This window comes from Sciurus carolinensis, chromosome 4, assembly GCF_902686445.1.
Source record: "Sciurus carolinensis chromosome 4, mSciCar1.2, whole genome shotgun sequence".
In the NCBI taxonomy this organism is placed as follows: domain Eukaryota; kingdom Metazoa; phylum Chordata; class Mammalia; order Rodentia; family Sciuridae; genus Sciurus; species Sciurus carolinensis.
In genome coordinates, this window is record NC_062216.1 from 36,977,735 (window position 1) to 36,990,318 (window position 12,584).

General features: G+C 34.0%; 1 protein-coding gene across 1 annotated transcript in view; it reads right to left on the bottom strand.

Annotated features, from left to right (window-relative positions):
* The window catches only part of Enpp6 (ectonucleotide pyrophosphatase/phosphodiesterase 6), a 116,744-nt gene that overhangs the window by 37,339 nt on the left and 66,821 nt on the right, over positions 1-12,584 (bottom strand). Inside the window, exon 3 of the mRNA XM_047547977.1 lies at positions 750-861. Coding sequence (XP_047403933.1) covers positions 750-861 — 112 coding nt within the window. The remainder of the gene's footprint in view (positions 1-749; positions 862-12,584) is intronic.

Below are 12,584 nucleotides of genomic sequence, written 5' to 3' on the forward strand. Positions count from 1 at the left end.
GTTCTCTGCACTCTGATTGCTGTGAGTTCTACTTGACCCCGCTCAGGAAACCCACCCAGCAGCCTATGTGACCTCGACTCCAGCTGCAGACATCCTTAGCCTCTTGGTTGGTTGCTGATTTCTAATTCAGACTGCCAGCTGGCCTCCCATCTTGATGACCACTTCCAGTGACTTCTTATTCACTTGAGACTTTGTCCTGACCTGTGTTGTTGATCAGTTCCCCTGGTAGACTCGTGTGCAAAACCCTGTGTCATTGTTCCACGTGGGTGGGGGGTTAAAGGTTCTGGACTTAAATATGGTAATGTACTTTGTACATTTCAAGAAGGGGGTACAAAAGGCAATTTTCCCAAACTTATTGGACCACATATGCTCCCTTTTTGCCAATTATTTATTGACATCTTTGAAATACAATTGTTACTAATTGTACTAAATCATGATTAGGAAAGTGCTGACATTTATATTGCTCCTCTATTATCTAACAACATTAAAGTGTCTCAAACCTCGGGGAATTTTCTCGCTCTGAATCCAACATTTCCAAAGAGTTTCCAAAAAGTTTCCAAATTTCCTGCCTGAAATTACTAGTTCACAATTATACCCTGCTAGCAGTTAAGAGTCACCATGTCAAAGGTTCACCAACTCTGTGAGACATTATTTCACCTGTGCCTGGCCCTCTGCATTCACTTTGGGATCTATTATTGGCCTTAGGAAAAAAAAAGAAAATGGTATAACTAAGAATTTGGGATACTTACTTGAATGAGTCAAGAGCATCACTGACTGCATTGGCAAAATTGATATCCGTTGGGACATTTTTATATTCTAGGCAGTAAGTAGGTCTGACACCAAGAATCTCAACCTCACAGCCTAAGAAGGAAAGAGATGGCAAATGTTACTCTCAATAACTAAAGTAAGAGTACGTGCTTTTTCAGGAAGCAAACATCATTAGTCAAAATAAAATTTTTATATATTTTTATGAACTAAAATAACTTATTTTCTGACAAGTGAAGTATTTAATTATGATTTTACTTAACTGGAGCAGAGGTCCTTAAATGTCATTCCCATGCAACACTGATGTCCCACAACAGGGACTGGTAAAAATTGGATAATGGAAATAAAGCAAAAATTAATTAATGTACAAAATTCCCTCAATTAAAACTTTATTCTTATAGATTACTTTTATGACTATGAGATCTTCTGGTGTACATTTTTCTATTGCAGAACCAAGTGTTGGGTTGTATCTGATTAGTCAGAGATTTGTAAAATATTGATATTACTGTCTTAGGGTTTTATACAAAGACTCTCTGAGTGGACTGAGAGGCTCTCCACTAGATTAGCAAACAAAAACTAAGAGTTCAAGCAGGGATTCTGAGTCATGACCTTGACTCTCCCAGGACCCAAAGGCATTGAGCTGTGAGAGTGGTCAGCTTTTCTGCCCCAGACTCTTGGATGGGTAGTAGTAGTTGTCCTGTGGGAGAGATTCCCAGTCTTATCATGGGAACACAGAGCAGGAAAGGGGCAAGCCAGTTGCAGTTTACATTAGTTGACTAGATATTTATTTTGCCCCACTATGAGCTAGAAACTATGTTCAGACATAGTGGAGACAAAAGGGAATCAGTCAGCGTCTCCTTCCTGGAACATCCACAGTCTAATCTTGTGGGAGAAGGCAGACAGGAAAATGGGGCAGCACGTGAGGTCTAAAGCGAGATGCAAACTTTCTGGGTCATGTGGGAACTCAGGTGAAGGGCATTTACTTCAGGTATTGCTCCTCTTGGAAGCCTTCCTCACACCCCTTGTGGACCAAGACCATGGTGACTGGAAGTGGGGTTGGGAGGGGAAAGGCAGATAAGGAGAACAACATGAGCCAAGGTCCAGAGAGCCTTTAAACAATAAAGTGTGTGTGGAGAACCGCAAGGACCATGCAATGCCAGGTGAGGGGTGCCAGGAGACATGACGTTGCCCTTTCTTGCAGCTGTGGGAAAAATGACTTCTAAGATCAAGTTAAGTAAAAGTGGGACAAGCAGGTCGTATGGAGGAAGGAGTCTGATAGGAAACATGCTGACCCCACTCCTGGGTACACCTGCAGCTGTTCCAGCTGATTTAAAAGATGGCGGGGCAACCTCCCAAAGAATCCCTTCATGACATGCAAGACCAGACTCCATCCCTCTCTGCCTGATATCTTGAGTTCAGGGATGGCAAGGACCTTTTAGGACACCTAATAGAGAACCGAAGGTAGGATGCTCCCTTTTCCAAGACATAGTATGAATGGGACAGAGAGACCATATGACCCAGGAATGAATCCAGCTCATGACTTCTGGGAAAATAGTTCTTATTTTAAGAAATGCCAGTGGAATCTTGACTAATTATATTATTTTAGATGCCTGTGTTTTATCTGTCAAAGGTTATTTGTAAATTTTGACTGCTCTCTCAAAGTTATTTATTCTGTGTCCACCTTGTGCTTGGTGCCAGGAATCCAATAAGACGTTGCATATTCTTTCATGGTTTAAGAGCCTCATTCATTGTGACCGGGTGACCAGGTGTCTGCTTCTGGCATGTCTGATATACGGGCATGGGAGTTTTTAAGTAGTGGAATTTTGATTTGATAGAAAAGGAAACAGCCTGCTTTTTTTGGTATTTGCACATTGATACTAAATCAGAAATGTTTTTGTATAATTAATAACAAGTATTTTAGTTAATATTATCAAACATGTTCTCTTATTCCTTTTATTTGATGAAAATGAATCTGGACTTAACGATAGCCTAGTAATAAAGTTTATCTGAGAAATTTATTCTTCCCTTTGGTTAAAGTAGGATAAAAACTGGTTTTAAAATTGATTAACTGTAAGTAGAATTCTGTAATAAATGTAGAAACAATACATGGCAAAGTAGAGATGTTGTTACACTGTTATGCAGTTCTCTAATTTTAAAAATCATACAGGTATACTTTAGAGATATTACAAATCTGGTTCCAGACCACTGCAATAAAGCAGCCATCACAATAAGGCAAGTCATGAGAATTGTTTGACTTCCTGGTGCATATAAAAGTTATGTTATACTATACTGTAGACTACAACATGTGCAATATAGCATATGTCTGAAAAAACTACATACCTTAATTTAAAAATTGTTCTCAGTTAAAAAATGGTAACAACCACTTGAGCTGTTGGAAGAATAGTGCCAATACACTAGCTCAATGCAGGGTTACCACACACCTTGATAGAGAACACAGTATCTGCAAAGTGCAATAAGGTGAAGCACAATAAACGAGGTATCTGCAATTGATTTTAATTTATTTAACAGCATCCTGCTAAAGGCTGAAGGTAGGATAGGGGAATCTGAAGAAATTACCCCCCGATTCATGAACTCTTCATTGAATGCAAGGCAACAGCTCAGCAAAGACTAAGGACAGAACTTCAGGATTGTGAGAGATCGTTAAACTTGTAGCATGTTGTAGATAATTCTGGGGAGAAAAAGAACTCCTCAGTGACCCAAAATATTGGCAGCATAACTTCTCCAGGTAAAGCATAGCTTTCTCCACGGGGATAATTCTAAGACCTGCTCTAGTGATAATTCTTATCTTTCCTCACACATGAAGCTAATGGCAAAGTGAATATAACTAAAAGTTTATAAAGACCCAGGCCCACCTCAACTACAGATTAGGTTGACTTAGATGCCACCCTAGAGTGGTGACATAGGGAAAGATATGCAATTTTCTGAGGAAAATATCATTTACTATACTCTACTGTTCTTTTTCACATGATGTCCAGCAAAAAATTTTTAAAAATTGTGAGATATGCTAAGAAGCAGTAAAATGTACCCCATAATTAAGAGGAAAAAATAGTCAACAGAATCAGACACACAGATGACACAAATATGGGGCAGAAAAGTCAAACATAAAATAAATTTTTAAATGATTCTTTATAGCAGAATTAATAATAATATAGTAAAGGATTTAAAATATGTATAAATAAAACATGATAATAGGAGAAATAAAGAATATATGTGTACAAAATACACTAAAAGTTTGAAACTCTAACATTATTTATAAAGTAATATATTTTCAAGGTAGAAGTTGAATAATCTAAGAATGTATGTTGGAGTATCTACAGTAACTATTAAGGAAAAAAACCTTCAAAATCTAAATTCAACAGATAATATAATACTATTCTAAAAGTGCTCAATTAGTGGAAAATAAGACAGGAAAGAAGAAACAGAGGAATAAAAACAGTTAAGACAAAAAATAATACAAAGTTGATAGACTTAAATCTAACCACATCAATAATTACATCAAATGCAAATAGACTAAACACAATTTAAAAGGCAGAAATTGTCAAACTGGATAAAAAAACAAGACCCAAATATATGCTATCTACAAGAGAAAAAAAATTTAAATATAAGTATATAGTCTGATTTTTAAAGGGGACATGAATACTAAGTACAAACAAGTTAATGTGGTTATATATCAGACAAAGTGAAGATGAGCAATTTTTATAATTTTTATAATTGTTGATGGGACAGAAAACTGATATGGCCACTTTGTAAAACTGTTCAATGGTTTCTTAACAAAGTCAAATATACATCTGCTTTTTAAGTCATGAATTTCAACACTTAGTATTTACACAAGAGAAATGAAAGCATGTTCTACAAAAAGATTTATACAAGAATGCTCATAGTAACTTTGGTCATAATGGTGCTCAAAATGTAATTTTAGCAAGTAAGGAGACTGAAGCAGGAGGATCACAGTTGGAGGCCAGCCTGGTCAACTTAGAGAAACTTAGTGAGACCCAGTCTCAAAAAAAAGGAGCGGGGCTGGCTGGGAACATAGCTTAGTGGTAGAGGCACCCCTGAATTCAATCTCCAGTCCTGATAAATAAATAAATACTTAAAATAGCTTCAAACTAAAAATAGCACAAATATCCTTAAGTAGGAGAATGAAAAGACAAATTTTTATATATTCATGCCTTGAACTACTACTCAACACTTAAAAAAATCTGTTACATGCCACAAAATGGTGTATCTCAAAAAAAACATTACACTGAACAGACACAAAAGAGTATCTATAGTATTGTTCCATACACATTATGAATGTACGCAGTTGTCTATGAAGCCTGAGAAAGAACAAACCTAATCTCTGACAAGAAAAAACAGAAAGTATTTGCCTCTGGGGATCCATAGTGATTGATTAGAAGGAGGAATGATTAAAGAAAAGTTCTGTAATTTGATTTGGATAGTAGTTATGCAGGTGCATGCAATTTCTGAAGTGTACCAGACTATATTCATACAGATTGTCCATTTTATTGTAAGTCATATCTGAAATTTTTAAAAGTAATTGAGTACCTATAATGTGTATAATATTGTATTATATGTATAATTATTGTGTATATATGTATAATTATATGTATACATTGTGTATATATGTATAATTATTGAACCAAGATGGTAGTATACAAAGATTAATAATAATAATGATCTGTTATTGACTGGGTACAATGTACCAGACAAAACGCGGGTGTTTACATACTTTCCTTGGTATAATCTATAGTGTAGTTGATATTACCTTCATTTACATCTAAGGAACTGAGTCAGAGAGGGGAGATGATTTTGTTTATTGTCATAAAGCAAGCACCAGAAAAAGCCAAGACTTGAATCCACTTTTGTCTGACTCCAAAGCTATAGATATTGTTGTAAAATAGCGCCTCGAACTTCAGACATGCAGAAGAATCATGCTTTCCCATAACACTAAGACTTACTCAGATGACCAAGAAATAAATCACAATTCAAAACCCCAAGAATGAATAAGGTGAGACTTTGAGATAAATGACTGTACACAATGAAATAAACTATAGTTAATTCCAAGCAGAAAATATTAAATTAGCTGTTTTAAAATATTTCATTAAAAATAAGGTGCATATTTAACATTGTAAACATAACAATCTAAGTCTAAAGTTCCAAATATTGGAAGAAAGAGTGCCAGGTAAGGAGGATAAGCATTTTAATTGTTGATGAAGGAAAGGAATGACCAATATATAACATCTCATTCTAGACATTGATTTTAAAGATTTGAATATACAGAAGAAAAGTCATATACACAACAGTTAAATCACTGAAAGAAAAAAGTAAAGCATAAAATTGATTGAATATCAAGGTAAATAAAAGCAAAACTAAATAAATAAATAAAAAGGAAACATTCAGAAAGCACTAATACTGAAAGCATAAAAAAAGAAACCAAATATATTAGTTTTAAGATAACCAAAGTGTATCAAAAGCCTGAAAACAGTTACAGTTCATATTAACAGCTCTGAATGTACACAATTGTCTATATAACACAAATCCCCAAAGATATCTTTATATCTAAGGTGTCATGTGCAAGATTGCAATCTTGGTGGAAGACTTCAATGACAATTCTACGTATAATCAGAAAAGGAGAGATTACACTCCATTTATGTATGATATATCAAAATGTATAAATATATTCACTGTCATGTACAATTAATTAGAACAAATAGAATAAAAAATATATAAAGAATAATTGAAAACAAGAAGATTCGGATATTAGTATTGATAGGCTGCATTCAATAGATAAGGAAACTTTTATCTCATTAGTATAGACTGCTTTTTCTTTTTACTGATAATATTCTGGTCCATAAATAAAAATTTCAATTTCTCAAAAGCAGAAATTTTAGAGGCTACAATGCATATTATCTGACCATCTGAAACTTCATCATAACAATTTAATAAAAAGAAGTCCAACAACTTGTAAATTAAAAAGAAAACTTTTATGTAAAGTGCTGTAAAAGGAACTATAAATGTCATCAACAGGTTAGTTATTAACAACAGTGAAAATTCTACATTTCGAAACTTCAAGGGATGCATTTATATTTAGGTCAGAAGGAAGTCAGGAATGTCACCCTCATCACTGTAATTTATTACTATTACACAATTTTTTTATCAAATAAGAAATAAATTCTGAAAGTCAGGAGGCATGTATGAGATTTCTTCTGTGGGAGCATTTTTAATTTTTTTCTATGACCCGCAGCAAAATACTGATACTGCTCCATGACACAGTACAGAAACACACATGCCATAGAAAGAAAAGTTTCAGCAAACTATGACCAATCTGCTATAATACTTTCTTATTCTATTTTAGTCTGTCATATGAGCATTTTTCTAAAAAAAAAATGATTAGTGATCCATAAATTTATTTTACTGTTGTTGATGGATCAAGACGTGTGTTTGAAAAACACCAAAACATTAGTACCTTCCAATCCACTGGGGATATATTCATGGACCTCCAGTGGATGCCAGAAACCAGGGATAACATGGAACCCTTTATATAATCTTACACCACGTTGGTGCACAACAGACAGCATATATGATGGTGGTCCCATAAGATTATACTGTCTAGTGATGTTGTGACCATCTTAGTCTGTGTCAATACACTCTGTTATGTCCAAACAATGAAGAATTGAACTAACAACACATTTCTCAGGACTTAACCCTGTTATTAATCTGTGAATGGTTGTGCTATGTTTTCTCCCATACATGCATGCCTATGAAAAAGTTTAATTTATAAATTAGGCTCAATAAGACATTAACAATAACTAATAATAGAAAAATGTTAACAATCTACTACAGTAAAAGTTATATGAATGTGGTCTTTCTGTCTCTCAAAATACTGTATTTGCATCATTTAAAGAAAGCACTTTATGGTTTCTCTTTTGGCATGTCTGAAATTGACAATATCACTATTCTCAAACTTTGGGATCATTATTAAGCAAAATAAGAGTTACTTGAACACAAGCATTGTGATGCCATGATAGTGGGTCTGATAACCAAGGCAGCTTCTAAATGACTCACTGACAGGTAGTATACACAGGGTGGATACACTAGACAAAGGGATGATTCACATCCTGGGCCGGACAGAACAGGACAACGTGAGATTTTATCACACTGTTCAGAATGGTACATATTGTTGATTTCTAGAATTTTCCATTTAATATTTTCAGACTGAAGCCAATCACAGGTCACTCAACTGTGAATAAGTGGGTTTCCTCTTTGAGACATACACCTTGGGTCACTCTGCATTGTGAATAAAGTTGTTAGGCAATATTCAAAAGAATTTTATCATATACATGCTTTGCCTAGCAAAAATACTAAGACCACTTCTAGGAACATATGCTAAGAAAATGAAGTTGCATAAACAAGCATCTTTATTACAATGTCATTTATAAAATTGAGAAACAATTTAAACTTTGGAAAGAGAAGTGTGTTTAAATTATGGTACATCTATCTATGTGAAGAAATACCTAACGTGCAGGCATTTTTTTAAAAAAAATGTCATTTGTATTTATTGACATAATATTTTAAATGGAAAAGAGACTAAAAATAGTATGTGAAGGATGAATTTCTTTTGGTAACACTTAAAGCATGTGTACATATTTAAAAAAGAGAGGAAATAAACGACAAAATGTAAGAAAGGACAAAATTTGGGTGACTGATTTGTTAGCCTCTTTTGGGGCGCAGGTGGTAAACTGAAGTGTTGCTGAACTTCCCTTGATCCCCAGACCTGCAGCAGCCATCTTGGAACTATGAGGCCACAGACATTTAGCTTCATGCTTAAACAAAGTAGCAAGATAGAAAGACTCTTGTTTTTAAAAATAATGTTGTTAAGCAACTGAATCACATAATCTACATCTTATATAATACAAATAAATTCCACTCAGCACATTCTCTATTATTTGCAACAAGTGATTCTTCGCTCACACAAAGTGATCATAGTTGACTTTTTCTATTTTTATCATTCTTATCCAAATTAACTACACTTTTCTAAAATAATTAAATTACTTTTGTAACAAGAAACCAAAAACTTATTTTTAATGAGAACTTTCCAACTTCCTTCTAATATATCAATTAGGACACAAAAGTTCTGCTGTATGAATATATTACTACCTGTCTGTTCTACAGTTGTTGGACATATGGGTTGTTGCCAGTTTTTAAGTGGTACAGATAATGCTGACATAAACACTTTTGTGTATGTTCTTTGGAGCATTTAGGTACACATTTCTGTTGGGATGTATGTATGAGTAGACTTGCTAGATTTGGGGTATATATATGTTGAACTTTATTGGATAATGCCAAAGAGATTTTAAGTTGTTATATTACTTTGTTCCCACAAGCCATTTATGCTCCACCATTATCAACATTTGGATTTGTTCTTTTTTTTTTGGTGGTGTTGGGGATTGAACCCAGGGCCTTGTGCATGCAAGGCAAGCACTCTACCAACTGAACTATCTCCCCAGCCCTCATTTTTTAAATTAGTTGTTTTCCATGTTAGTGTGTGTAGTTAGAGATCTGGAGAAACAGAACCAATAGGAGACCTGTGCATTGGAAGATACTTATTATGAGGAATCGGCTTTTACAATTATGGAAACTTAAGAATCTCTCCATCTGCCTTTTGTAAGCTAGACCACCAAGAAAGCTGATGGCCATCATTTAGTCCCAGTTCAAAGGTCTGAGAACCAGGAGTTCTGATAGAAGAAGGTCATGTCCTGCTGAAGCAACCAGGCAGAAAGAGGAAGTTCCACTTTCCTCTGCATTTTGTTCTGGTCAGACCCTCAATGGATTAGATGACACTTCTTCATAGAAAGTTGTCTATTTTATTTACATTTTGAAATACATTGACACAATGTATTGATGTCACCCCTTTTCCATATTACTATTGCTTATTTGTGACTTCTCTATTTCTTGATGATAAGTTTTCTCAAGGTGTTATTCATTTTACTTTATTTTTTAAAGAATAAAGGTGACCCTGGTACAGTGGCACCAACCTTACAATCCCAGCGATTATGGAGGCTGACGCAGGAGGATCACAAGTTCCAGGTCAACCTCAGCAATTTAGGGAGACCCTGTCCCCAAATAAAAAAGGGCTGGGGATGTAGCTCAATAGTAGAGTGACCCTGGGGTCTATCCTTAGTACAAAAATGAAAGAAAATAAAACAAAAAGTGTAAATATGACTTTTCAATTCTCTTTTTTTGTTTCTATTTTATTCATTTCAGCTCATATCTTTATTATTTCCTTCTTTCTCTTTTTGGGGAATTTAATTTGCTTTGAGATGGAGGCTCAGGTCACTTTTTCAGGCTTCTTATCTAATACATGCATCTATAACTACTAATCCCCTAGTAAGCATGACTTCAGTTTTATTCCACTTATCCTACTATATTATATGTAGTATTTTCCCTATCCCTTAGCTCAAGATTTCTCAGTTTCCATAGTTCTTCTTTGAACCATGGGTTATTTAGAAGTTTCTGGTTATTTTCAAGATACATGAAGACTTAAAATTATTTTTATTATTGATTATAGTTAATTGCACTATAATCAGAGAACACATTCTGTATGATATCAGACTTCTCTGGTTAGTATATGGTCATTTTTGATAAATGATCATGCACTTTTGAAAATAATGTGTATTCTGCAATTGCTGGCTGTAGTGATCTAGTTATATCAATTAGGTAAGCTTGTTAATTATGTTGTAAAAATTCTCTGTTCTCCAGTTTGTGTTCTCTTATTCTACCAGTTTAAAAATGGGTTAAAATCATCCTCTATTAGCGTTGTGGGTTTATTTTTATCTCCTTTTAGTTTGGCCAGTTTGGGCTCTATTTGTTTTTAGAGTGTGTTTAAGAATTTTACAATTTGGATTTGTTACATCTTCTTAGTGGATTGAACTTTATATCAACATAAAATATCGTTAACTTAAAACTCTTCTAGACTTAGTGTCTGTATTACCTGATATTACTATATAGCTGTAGCAGCTCTTCTTTACTTGGTGTTCGTGTGGGGTATCTTTAAAAAATGCTATTACTTTGTGTGTAGTTAGATTTAATGTTTATCTTTTAGGAGCAGCTTGTATTAAATTTTGTTTTTATCCAGTGTGTTGATAGTTGTTTTTAATGTAAATTCCATTAAAGTTTAAAACAGAGTAAAAAAATGAATAAATCATAAGTCTGATGAATTCAGCAGTAAGATCAAGAAACAGAAAGTTACCATCACACATAGGTAACCTCTTGAGCTCCCTTCTACTCATGATTCTCCCAAGTGTAAAGGCTAGCATTGTGCATTAGTACTACCTGCTTTTGAATTTTATGTAAATGTAATCACTCAGATTAATTGGAATACTTAATAAAAATATTAGTAAAATTTTACATTTAATATACTAACTTATACCTTTATATTTAAATCAACCATTTAGTTATGTCTTATATGTCACATATTTAATAACCCTTCTCTTTTCTTGATTCCTATTAAATTAAATATTATTATTATTCTTGTATCATTTTTCTTCTTCCATGAACTTGCTATTTACACATTTGATTGATTTCTTTTTTTGCAAAGTGCCCTAGAGAAGATAAAAAGTTGAAACATTGGTCTATTAAAATCTCACATAAATTTCCACTTCCATTACTTTCCAGACAGTGGAAGGATGATTGAGCAATTTAACTTCTGAATGAATTTTGCATTTCTCCCATCTTCTGTGATTCTGTTGCCATGTATTTTGATACAAGAAACTTTATCATCCTTATTATTAGTGTATATTTACCTACATATTTACCTTTTATGTTGGTCTTCATTCCTTTCTCCATCTCTTTGCTTCCACCTGTGACCATTTTCCTGTGGCCTGAAGAATTTAGGTTTTCCATTGATTCAGATATGCAGGCAATAAATCCTCAGTTTTCTATCCCTAGAAAACGTCTTTATTATACCTTCACTTTTGAAAGATATTTTCATTGGATATAAATTTTAGTTTAATAATTTTTTTCTTTTATTGCTTTGAGGATATTATTCCATTGTCCTCCTGGATTCCAATATATCAGCTGGAAAGTCAGTTGTCTTCCTCATTATTGCCCTCAGAACAATTTCCTCTGACTGCTTTTAAGTTTTTCTCATTGTCTTTATTTTTCAGCAGTTGTGAAATTCATGACATTTTTTCCTGGGTTTCCTAGCACTGCTTCAATCTATGATTTGATAACATTGGTTAGTTTTGGGAAATTCTTCTTTTTTACTTTCTCAAATATTACTCTGTCCCATTCTCTCTCTCCTCTCCTGTGATCTTTACACTGTCTCTCATACATCTCTTACATTCTTTTTTGCCTTTTTTTTATCCTTTTGCCTCTCCACATTTAAGCTGAATAGCAGTCTTCAGTCCTAGAATTCCTTTTTTAAAAAAGGGATTTTAATTTACTAGTGCAAGTCTCCATTTCACCCTGGAGTTCTTTTTTACATAGTTCTGTTAAAGTGCATGTCTGATATCTGGGCCATTTGAGTCTATTGTCTGCTTAATTTTTCTTGGTGCTTTTAATAAGGCCTTATTTTCCTACATTCTGGTTATTTTTTATTGAATATTGCATATCATATATGAAAAAGTATGAATGTTATTTCATACTCCACATATTGCTGTCTTCTAGAAAACTTGCTTTTGCTTATGATGAGCACTTAGGATATAGGCAGGTAACCTCCAGCCAGAGTGGATTTAATCAGAGGTTAAGAGGATTCAAAACTCAGCTTTGTCTTTATGAAGGCTTTCCCACTCATCTAC